This window comes from Diachasma alloeum, unplaced genomic scaffold (assembly GCF_001412515.2).
Source record: "Diachasma alloeum isolate Michigan unplaced genomic scaffold, Dall2.0 Dall_scaffold_00284, whole genome shotgun sequence".
In the NCBI taxonomy this organism is placed as follows: Eukaryota; Metazoa; Arthropoda; class Insecta; order Hymenoptera; family Braconidae; genus Diachasma; species Diachasma alloeum.
Window position 1 is genome coordinate 1,676,830 of NW_021680423.1, and position 11,851 is coordinate 1,688,680.

At 35.7% G+C, this 11,851-nt stretch overlaps 2 protein-coding genes across 2 annotated transcripts; one reads left to right on the forward strand and one right to left on the reverse strand.

The window, feature by feature from the left end:
- The first annotated feature begins 990 nt into the window (after positions 1–990).
- Positions 991–2,881, forward strand: LOC107038460 (coiled-coil domain-containing protein 86). Its single transcript, XM_015257555.2, has 3 exons — positions 991–1,244; positions 2,359–2,563; positions 2,689–2,881. The coding sequence occupies exons 1-3, from the start codon at positions 1,108–1,110 to the stop codon at positions 2,767–2,769; spliced, it is 423 nt and encodes a 140-aa protein (XP_015113041.1). The 5' UTR covers positions 991–1,107; the 3' UTR covers positions 2,770–2,881.
- LOC107038458 (Fanconi anemia group J protein homolog) lies at positions 2,119–9,262 on the reverse strand. The gene is made up of 4 exons (XM_015257554.2): positions 9,208–9,262; positions 8,839–9,131; positions 6,640–6,864; positions 2,119–4,936 (listed from the first exon to the last, which is right to left on the reverse strand). The coding sequence occupies exons 1-4, from the start codon at positions 9,248–9,250 to the stop codon at positions 3,377–3,379; spliced, it is 2,121 nt and encodes a 706-aa protein (XP_015113040.1). The 5' UTR covers positions 9,251–9,262; the 3' UTR covers positions 2,119–3,376.
- Between the last annotated feature and the right edge of the window lie 2,589 nt (positions 9,263–11,851).

Consider the following 11,851-nt stretch of genomic DNA (forward strand, 5'->3'; position numbering starts at 1 on the left):
ACGATTTTTTAATTAGCGGGCGAGTTGTCGGGAGTCACTGCGCCGAGAAACCATTGAGTTTTTCATAGCGCCACGACTTTCGTCGCAGTTATGATTTTTTCATTAGAGAGATTAAGGGATGAAGCGGGGGTTGATGGATGGGGAATTTAATTCTCCATTGAACAGTATTGGTTTCATTCCCGTAATGTTAATTAGGAGCAGAGATACGATTTTTTAATTAGCGGGCGAGTTGTCGGGAGTCACTGCGCCGAGAAACCATTGAGTTTTTCATAGCGCCACGACTTTCGTCGCAGTTATGATTTTTTCATTAGAGAGATTAAGGGATGAAGCGGGGGTTGATGGATGGGGAATTTAATTCTCCATCGAACAGCATTGGTTTCATTCCTTAATATTAATTAGGAGAAAAGAGACGATTTTTTAATTAGCGGGCGAGTTGTCGGGAGTCACTGCGCCGAGAAACCATTGAGTTTCTTATAGCGCCGTGACTTTCGTCGCAATATTAATTTTTTTATTCCAGAGATTAAGGGATGAAACGGGGGTTGATGGATGGAGAATTTAATTCTCCATTGAACAGTCTTTGTATCATCCCTTAATATTAATTAGTCGGCGAATAAATCAACTGAAAAACATAAAGTAAACAGTGAGTACAAGGAGGACAGAAGCCCCTCCAAACCTGTCCCTGTCACAGCGGGACTGCTACTGCCGAGTTACTCACGCACCCGACTCACATTTACCGACAATTCGACCGGAACGCCGCCTTTCCCATGGGGTACCAACTAACTTTTTTGGGGTCAGTCAAACCCCCCGATCCCGGTCTCTACTCAGGTCTATCCTCTTTGATCAGGGGGTTCAGGGGCAATGAATAAAAAACTTCAATCAATATCATCACTTTCTAATATACCGACTACTGTCAGAGACGAACTCAATTTACAGAATCTGAGGACAAACAGACTATCGCTATCTGCAGTCGGAGTAACAAAGCTACTTCTATGTTAGCACGTCGTATAATAAGAGGAGAACACGTTCTTAACCCTAAATTTTGTGTTGACATGGGAAGAGCCTGTTTATGTTACTAATTTTTGATTTATTAAGGATAAAAAAAATATAATGGTTGAGACAGAAATAGAAAAAGTGAGTGATCAAGCTCAAGGGCACGTAAAAGATGATAATAAAGGCAAAACAGTTGGTAAATTGATTAAAGGGAAGCCAAAGTCTGGAAGAGTATGGAAGGAACCGAGGCAGAGGTAATTTTTATTTCTTGAAAACCTTAAGGGAGAGCACGGTGAAATGTGCCTCTTTAAATTTTTAATATTTTATAACCGAATGATATGATGTGGACGAATTCAACCACATTTTATGTCTGCAAAAAATCTTGAGAATTAAAAAATAATCATTCAACTAATTAATTTATATTATATTATTTTAATTTATTTTCTTTCCATTTCCGTCTCCACAATTGGAATAATTTAATTTCATCCATTTTTACTCATATTATATACATATTTTTTTTTCCTCAATTTACAAGTTACAATATTGAATGAAGAAGAACTATGTTAAAGATACATTAAAATTTTTTTTTGTGATCAAAACAAACACACAAAACAAAAGTTATTCGAAAACTCATTCGGGTAATAGAAAAATCTCTCCATGTATTCCTGAAAATTTTTTAAATCTATTTGTCCCTTCATACGGTAAAAGGATATCGGTACTCCTCATTTCAATGATCAAATTCCAATTATTATTAAGAAAAGGAAATAAAAACAAAATCATAAGGGGATAATCGACTAGAAAATGGATTTTTTTCTTTTTTTAAGTTGGTGGGAACTTCGAATCACTTTTTTTTTCAAGTGTTAGAGGGATATCAATATTTCAGTGGGCAGAAATTGAACAAATTCAAAAAACAATGGACCGTAAGCACTAAAACAATTAATTTGTCAATGTTTCCGGAAAGTATCAAAATCGATGTTTTTCGAATAATAGAAGAGTACCTTTAAATTCGATTTCTATCCTTGTCTTTTGATATAATGAGAAATTTTGAATTGGAGACTAAAAATTTTATCGGATTCTTATTATGTAATTTCATTCTGGCGATCCCGATATATTGACGATTAAAGCCTCCATTTCACCTCGCTCTTGCCTAAAAAATAGTTCAAGGGAGGTCACATCACTTTTTTCAACTCCTAAAAATAATTGGAGCATTTTAGAACAAGTGATTCGATTCCTCCTCCACTTAACACAATATCAAATGATTCACTATTTCTTTTAAATATTGTTTTAAGTATTGCTTTTTTAGATTTGAAGAAATTGAAAATTTTAAATTGCCAAGAATTAAAAACTTTTTTCTATTCGAATTTTCAGATTTTCTTCAATCGTCAAAACACGAGGACTTCGCATCTCGTACGAAAAGAAACAAAAGCTTCGTGACGATCTGAAGAGAGTGAAAGAACAATCACGAGCGATAATTGAACAGAAAAAAGCAGAAAAAGAGGCAAAAACACAGAGGAGAATCAAGAACTTGAAACGAGCAGAAGAGAATCGGAAAAAAAGTGAAGTCGTTCAAGTCGTAAGTCATAAACAATGTTTTTTTTATTTGTGTTACATTAAAAAATGTCATCATAATAAACTTTCGATCCAATGCTATACTAATAACATACCCGTATTTTACTAAATTATTTTTTTCATTCATAGATCAAGAATACAACAAAACTAAAACGTATGAAAAAGAAACAGTTACGTATGATCGAAAAGCGGGACACAGTCAATGCATAGTAAATATTATAAATGAATATTTTTTGAAAAAACATGTAAGGCAGTGTGACACTCATTTTGTACAAAAGAACAAGCAAATAAATGTAATTATACGAAGAAAAATGTCAGGTTTATGCGGACCCTGCGCAGCACCTGATCAATGGAATGAAAAAAAAATCTTGATATACTCCATTCATTTTATAACTATAACGTATGGGGACAATATGTCAAAGAGAAGTCTAAAACAAATTTGCTGATTATTCTATGAGTATTCTCGATGGAAAGAGGTTTGGAGAAATTCATCAAATGCTTTCCTGAGAAATTCAATTTCTCGCAGAAAATATTCCCCGGCATGTCTCTGTAAACCCATGAATTTTTGTGTAGTTACAATATAATGCGTGAATTTTCCCGCAATATTCACTTTCCACTAAATTCTTAATGAAAAAAACAAGTAGATTTCTGTTTTCTCCTCTTGAGTCTTCCCATTTGTAAATAATTTAGTTTAAATAATTTAAAACTAAATAATTGTAAATAATTTAGTTTAAATTAATGTTTGCGTTACTGGAATCCGTCACGGAACAAAAATTAACATTGAATAAAGTGCTGGATTTTCTAAGATTGTAGGCACTTACGCACCTCCGATCTTTCTGAGCTCCTCGACCTCAGTGCGTTCTTCAACGAATGCCCTGAGTTCAGAGCCCATTGTCTGGATATCGTGTTTAGGTCCCATTCTCCATATGGCTTGAACCCACTTTGGCAGATACCCCTGACTGCTAGAGTTCATCAGACGCTCGTCCACGAGCAAGATGGCCCCCCAGTCATTAATATGCCTGATGCACCTTCCCAATGCCTGATTGAGCGCCCTGTAGGCTTGCACTGTATACCACTCCCCACCCCTCACCAATTGCTTCCCTTTAGTCTGATCGTTGTAGTTAATCTTCAGCTCGACTGAAGGGTCGGTCCGAATAGCATATGGAATTCCGATGGTAATCACAGCTCTAGCCTCATTATCGCTGAAGTCAATCCCCTCAGCGACTTTTCCTCTAAAAACTGCAAAAAGGAGAGCTCCAGTACATTCATTCTTCCTGCCACTCTCCGTAAGTTCTTTAATTGTATTTTTAAAATCCCTCATCACCTCATCCAATTCTGCATTCCTCCTTGGCTCAGTAAATACAACCTTGATCTTCATAACTCTGTCCATGATTCCATTGTCATACATTCGTTTTGAAACTGTGTTGAGGAGCGAGTAAGAAGGAACGAAGCAGAGAACTCCGAATGGTACAGACTCACAAACTTCAAGAATGACCCTTCCAAGTTCGTCTTGGAAGTTCCATTGGCTTGTGTTGGCATAAACAGCTTTGAGATTGACCCCCTGGGGTCCCTTGGGTACAATCCTGATATGGACATTGTCCTTGGGGATCACATGCTTATTCTGGAGAACATGCTTGAAGGTTGTGCCAAGCTCGCTGGCGAAGGAGACGATTGGGGAGAGAGTGCCTGATGCTAGAATAATGGACCTTGCAGATTTGGCGAGAGAGGTGAAGATGACCCCTGGATTCATGCAAAGGCACTCAAGAGTTCTGATTGTCTCGGGATGAGCACCAGATGACGCCATCTCTTCTCTCTTCCTTTCGGGAACCCACTCTGTGGCTTCCTTCACGAAGACCCGGAAATCGTTGCAGTACTCTTTGGATCGAAGCATTTCTAGAGAAAATTTATACTTCTCGAGGATCCTTATCGTTGCCATAGAGAGAGTAATACCAAATGTTGCCCCTGCTGCCAGTTCTTCGCGTACTTTGCTCTGGTGCTCTACCGCTTGGTTGATTGCACTCAGAAATCTTAGCGTCATTTTGGGGGAGATTTCGAATAAGTGAAGAACTTCCTGAAAGTCTGTGCCAGTCCAGACGGTGCTGTAGAGGGGGCTGTTGGAATTTTGGTCCCGTCTCTTCAGGTCCGGCATGGTTTCGATGAGTTTTTTCAACTTTGCGCAGATATAGTAGCAAACTTCTACAAACTCAGGCTCTCTGCTCGCGAGACTGTCGAAGTGTTTGTGGAACTCCTGGCAGTCCTCCATCACTGCCTGGAGCTCTTGTATTGTAAAAGAGGAACTAGCCGAGTCTCGGCAGATGTCCTCGATGTTGTGAGCCTCGTCCAAGATTATGATATCGCCCTCCACATTTATTTGCATCTGGAAGACATGCATCATTATATGCGTGTGAATTTTTTATTTCAAGGTGTGTTTTTAGAATTACTCGGAATGATCCAAAACATTGGAAATTCGAAGTTTCGTAATGTGCCCGTATGTATGGGTGTTTTCGCCAATTATTGATATGGTTTTGTACCTTTAAAAATTTAATTTTGTCGAGGCTTCTTATATGGCTTTCTTATCATTCAAAAGCCCTAAAAATTGGTTTTAAAATTTTATTACGCCCACAACGTTAGTTTTTGAGTTTCGTGCGTTTTTGACAATATTTTGCGTTTCACGACAGGTCAATTTTTTTTGAGTTTTCAGTAAGTATTTCCGATGGAAATTTTCCGATCTTTCTATTGAGCATAGTGCCAATTAGCTCATATAATTGGAAAGGCTTTTCTTTACCCATCGTGACTATTTTTGCGAAACATATTAGTAAATTAGATTGAGACTTGGATTCGTTCTGTCCAAAAAATTTTTTTTTCAAATTTCGTTTTTTTAAATTTTTCTCAATTTTTCATTTTTTGATTTCTTGATTTCAAAATTCATCATTTTTCGACCATTTATGGATCATAAATAATGAATTTTAGAATGAAAAAATTGAAAAATGGGAAATTGGGAAACATTTTTTTAAATGAAATTTGAAACAAATTATTTTTCGATAGAACGGATTCAAGTCCCACTCTAATTTTTCAATATGTTTCTTAAGCATAGTCACTTTGGATAAGGGAAGAAAAAAATCTTCAATCGAGGTGGGGGAAGGACGTACCATGCACAATTTCCTAGATTTTGGATGATTTTAAACCATTTCCGATGATATGAGCTAATTGGCATCATGCTCAATCGAAAGAACGGAAAATTATCGTTGGAAACACATCTTCAAAACTTGAAAAAAATTGACCTGTCCTGAAACGCAAAATTTTGTCGAAAACTCACAAAATTTAAAAATTAACGTTGTGGGCGTAATAAAATTTGAAAAAAATTTTGCGGCCTTTTATATGATAAGAAAGCCATACAAGAAATCTCAACAAAATTAAATTTTGGAAGGTTCGAAACCATACCAATAATTGGTCAAAACACCCATATGAGATATTGTATTTCGAAGCGATCAGACTCTGACTCTAACGCTTCCGAATATGAACGGGGATTTTGTACAACCATTTGACCAGTTTTATTAGTCAATTTCTGGTCTCTATCAAACAAAAATAAATGTCACAGACACAATTTACCTCAAAAGACAAGATTCATATTCTATACAATAAAAATGATTCTCCAGTTAAATAAATTCTCGTTTGAATAAATTCTCCAGTTATCTCCTTAAAGTTACTTTAACTACGTTTTCTCATATTTCTTCGTAGACATTAAGATCATCAATGTAATTAACATATGTAAAAACATTTGGCTGAATAAACATGTTTTTCTAAAAAAAAAGGGGGATTTTGTACACGGTTGATGGACTTGAAAAAGTATCTCTTGATTTATTTCTGAATTTTTCTATAGCTCGCATAAAGAATATCATTTTTTATGTCACACCGTACGATAAGTCAAGTTTAAAGCACGATGTAATATAAAATAGTATAGACCACTCGGGCATAAATTTCGTTTTCAACGAATGTGAGTACAGACCTCGCTTTTGGGCTCGGTCTGTAGCCCTCCCTAATTCCGAAGTACTCGAGATATTACTACTGAAAAAAACTTACAGCTTTGCGGATAGCAGGATCAATCAAATAGTTGTATGGACAGAGAATGAGGTCTGCTTCTGCCATGAGGTTTCTCGCAGCAAAGTACGGACAGCATCCACGCTCATTACCTAAGTTTACGATGTCTTCGATGTCAAAGGGCATTGGGAAGTTCATTTGTTCGAGAACATCATAATGCGATATCTCTTGTTTGTTGGAATCGTTGTAATAAGCACAGCGAGTTTTCTACAAAATAGAATTCATAATAGGAAAGTTTAGTAATCTGCTTTCGTCAGTCAAAAATACATCCATCAAATAGGAGTAATGGGCAATATTCTGAAAAAGGGGCGTATCTTCAAACTTACGTCTGTCTCAGACACGTTCGGTAAAATTTCAGTTGTATTAGTTCCCATGACCTTCAGATGCATGCAAGACAAAAAATACCTTACCGGTGTGGGAAATTTTACTGTACAGGAGGATAATTGTTGCATCCATAGATGTTTTTTTTGCCGAATCAATCATAAAATATCCTCCACAAACAGGTATTTTTTCATTGAATTACATTCCTGTGGTGAATTGGTAAACTAGGATAAGTGCATTTTTTCGGCAAAAAAAATTATTTGCCAAATCGTTTGCACAGATTGTTGGAAAGGAATTTAACAAAAAAAAACGCATTTTTGAAAAAATGCTCTTATTCTAGTTTACCAATTCACAAATTTCGATCTACCATTACCTTTCATGCAGTAAAATTTGCAACGATTTTCTAGGCAATTTTTATTCCGCTTTTCTCTTCGTGGATTCACTGTTCACGAGACTTCTTAACCATTAATGCTATTCATTAACTATCAAGGAATGGTGTTAATAGCCACTAAATTATTCTATCAGTGTTGTGAATACTTTGATTAGAAAATTCCATTGCGTATAAAATAAAAGGGGCTTTTCCTTCAAATTCTAATGGCTTGCAAATTTGTGTTTTTTATTATCAGGAAATATCTGAATAAGCCTTCCATTAAAGTAACACGGAGAGAAATTCATTAGAAAAATTTTAGTGCTTTCAAGTAAAATTTCTGGCAGTTTCTGGTGTTTTCAGGGGAAATTTCCGATAACTACGAGAAAAACATATATAACGTACTAATATAATAACGGAAATTGTAAATTTTCCCTGACCGTCAACTTGTGCCTTATGCTGTTTGCCGTGATTGCACTAGAATTATTCTAAAGTTTTCCTCTTGGTGTAACCTTGATTCACTTGAATTACATCTGATTCTAGTTAATTTTGGATGCCAATGATGAATACTAGGGTCCAACACGTTATTTTCAAAATATTACATCGATTAAAACACTAGAAGAATACTCATTCAAATTTATGCCCGAATGGTCTACATATACTTTTTTTTGTGATATCTGCCTGAAAAATGCACTTTTCGAAACAGTTTAGTGTGTGTAAAGGGGTTGATTTACGCACGCTCTCGAACTTTACGCACTCGTGCACAAAAACAACCACTTACCCCCACTATCGTTCCGAACAGTGAACTCGGCAGGTACCACAAAAAATAGGATGTGTTACACGTGCGAGTGAAAAAGTAGAACTGTACGCACTAGTAACACAATATACTATCATATCACTCTGTACAGCGTGCGATAAACTCGACTTATCGCAGGTAGTGATATAAAATCGCATCCAGTCCATGAAATTATCTCGTAAAATTAATCTAGCTAAAGCTCACTTAACTTTACTACTAATCTAAGAGTTAAAACTGAGCCGATTGAGTAGAAAAAGATCTTAATTGTACTTTTTTCGAATTAATTTTCGAATTAACTGGTAAACTGGAGAACTGTAATTTTTAATTTGATTTCGTAGTCATCTCTACAATTTCTAATATTTTACGGCATTCTTCTTCTTCAACAAAACGGAGATTTGGTAAAAGCTCAAAGTTCAATATTATTTCCAAAATGCCTGCTGGCGAAAATTTTCGGAAGTCCTGTTGGAATTAATTTTGGGAATTCAGTTTCCAACAGTTTTTACAATAGAGCTCTGCTTAATTTACCTCACTCCTGGTCTTTGTCAGAAAAAAGAATCTTATTTTGTTTTTGGTCTTTTTTCGTTTTGCAAGTGATACAGAGTTAATTGAGTGAAGTTATAAGAAAAATGGATTGGAATAGATCAAGAATTATGAGAGTAAAATCACACCAGACAATACACCTAAATCAACTAAATACCTTCAAAGGATCCAAAAGCTCGTTACACATCTCTGTCTTATTCCTATTCGATTGCTGGATACACGTAAAGTCTCTGCTACTCAATATCGTCATCTTTGTGTTTCTGTAAGCGGTCCTTCGTAACTCTTTAGTGACTTGTGATATCTGTCGATGTGTTCTGGAGCCATAATAAATGTTGGGAATTTTCTTTGGAAGTTGGGGAGGTGAGGCTGGTTTTGGGCTGGCCTTGTCTTTTTTATCGGCATCACCTTTCTCGTCTGAAGCCTTCGCTATGTCGCTCGCAGTATTATTCACTAATAATGAAATGAAGATTTAAAGTAATTTTGGATTGAACGTTAGGTTTAAGGTGAACAAGTGGATAAAACCTACCTGAAGATGGAGGTTGGGATATCGACTGCATATAGGCAGCCATTTGAATGTTATAATTTGCTGGAACAAATAAGAAAATGAGAAATTAATACTTTATATATTGTTGATGAATTTATTCTTATTAATAATTATTCATGCATGGCTGATGTATGTTAGTTTTTGTCATTCCGGCCGTAAAGCAGCACTTCACGAATGCCTATACAGTTTGGAGATATTGCTGTTGTTCCATTGTTCATGAAAAATCTTGTACGCACGATAACTTGAGAAAAAAAAAGAGGATAGCAAGTGGAAATTTGGTATCACTATAGCTCTTACAATATTGAAGGTTGGTATTCTGGATGGGCTCAACTGGCCGAGCAGTTTCCGCGATATTTAATCTTTTGTATAAATCTGTTTCATTAAAAGATTGAATATCTTCCTGTAAACACCCTGTAGCATGTAGTAATGGTTGCATAAGGACAGGACATTACTACAAATTCATTCGCAAGCTTACTACCAATGGAATTGAAAAAAACTTTAATTTCAACTCAGTTTGTACTAGTCACAAAAACTTGAACATCGCGATTTAACGCGATACGTCGATTTCGTGATTTAAGGAACTTCCGCAGTAAGTATACTTGGTGAAAATTTCGAAATGGTATAAAGACGCAATATTTAGATCATATGTTGTTGAGCACATTGAAAAACTTCCCAAAATTTCAAGTACCTTGTCCACCCCATTTTCAAGATATACATCGTCAAAAATGGAAAAAACACAAAAATTGAATGTTTGGCGATGCATATCTAAAAAATGGAGTGGACCAGGGACTTGAAATTTTGGGAATATCTTTTTAATGTGGTCAACAATATATGATCCAAATATTGCGTCTTTATAGCATTTCGAAATTTTCACCAAGTATGCTTACTGCGGAAGTACCTTAATGAAATCATTGGAAGTATTAAAAAGTTCTAACGTTCACAATTTGAAAGTCTATTAGCGAAATTCAATAATTTTTGTACCATTATATTCCTGATTTTCAACTCCATATCCTCTTGAAACTATTTCGCTATTTGTCATTAAGTGTATCTGTATGATAATCAAAAATACAGACAAAAAAGTATATTAAAAAAAAATGGTGCTCCCTGTGAGTATTTTCTACACAAGAGATTTCAAATTTTTAAAGCTCTGGAAATCCCTAAAACATCTGAGTACATATCCCCTTTGTTCGCTGAACTACCAGAGGCCACTCAAAATATGGATCATTCGTCTTCTCCGAACAATCCGAAGGAGCGTCTTCAAAACTCGAAATGAAAACACAAAAAAATGGAAGGGGTTACACGTGAGAAATGGTGGATGAAGCGTCAAAACATACTGGAGGGAGATTGAATGGACATTTATACCGAAAATCCATTGAGCGACATCAATGGTGCTGGCAAGAAACCGAGAGGTCTAATCCAGCCAAGTGGTAGGCCACGCTATGTCTGTATTTTTCATTCTCTCATTGGGATAACACGATGGGCATTTGTGCCCTACTACGAGGTTCTCTCAATTTCTTTCCATTCTGCTCTCTATGAACGAGAAAAAATGGGGAGAATAGGCCCGTGCCCTGAGCGCATTTGTTTGGAGCTCAAGGAAAGTCAGAGAGAGCCACGAATCATCCTCAATGACGTGTACTGCCGCGATTAAACGGTTGAACTCTGTATATTTGTGTTATAATCGGCTTCCGGATGGGATGACAGAGGTAGAAATGTTTCGTTTGAGTTGTGGATATTGGACAATTCATGTTGGAGTGTCCGTAGAGTACATATGTAATTTCATTGAATAATGGTATTTTACTAAGCTAATTAAGGATCCTTGAACACTTGCAGTATCATTTGGCCCCCAAAAAATAATGATACAATATTGCTTCCGAATGGAAGCATTGTAATTGTTCAAATTTAAGTTTTGGATTTTTTGTGTTATATCGACCCATCATGATCCAAAAAGTTCGAAAATGTAATTTTTAGACTGTGTCCGTACGTATGTGTGTATGTATGTATGTATGCGTGTGGTAAAGTTTGTCTTCAATTGTTCGCTAATGAATGGATGGAATTAAATCTCTTTTTTGAAAATGTAGGCATTGTTGAGCCCTATCGATGGCCATTAATTGCAATTTAATTCATTGATAAGTTGTTTTAATTTTTGAATTTTTTCGAAAATCGATTGTCCCACGATAACTAAGAAAAATGTTCTAAATTGATTGAATGATGGCTTAAGAAATGAAGGTCATAACAATAATAGTTATTTTGATTTATTCCAAATTAAAAAAAAAAATTATTTTTTGAAAATGGAATTCCGGGAATATCTTGGAATATCATGCTTCAAATTAATTCAATACTAGTTTAAAATGTTTGCATTAATGCCATTAAGTCGAAGTGAAAAGATGATTACGATAGCTATATTGTTGGATTTGATTTCTATGATAATTGTTGACAATTTTCAATTTTTCATGCATTTCCCTGAAAGTGAGCTTTCTGATCGTTTCCTCAAATGTGATATTTCAAAATCATTCAAGTATGTGTAAAGAAAATATTTCTATTAACATTTTATCGAAGGGCTGAGGGGAGAGATAGAACTGTAAAAGAGACAATCCGGTTGTATAGGAGAAAAGAGATGATGAGAATA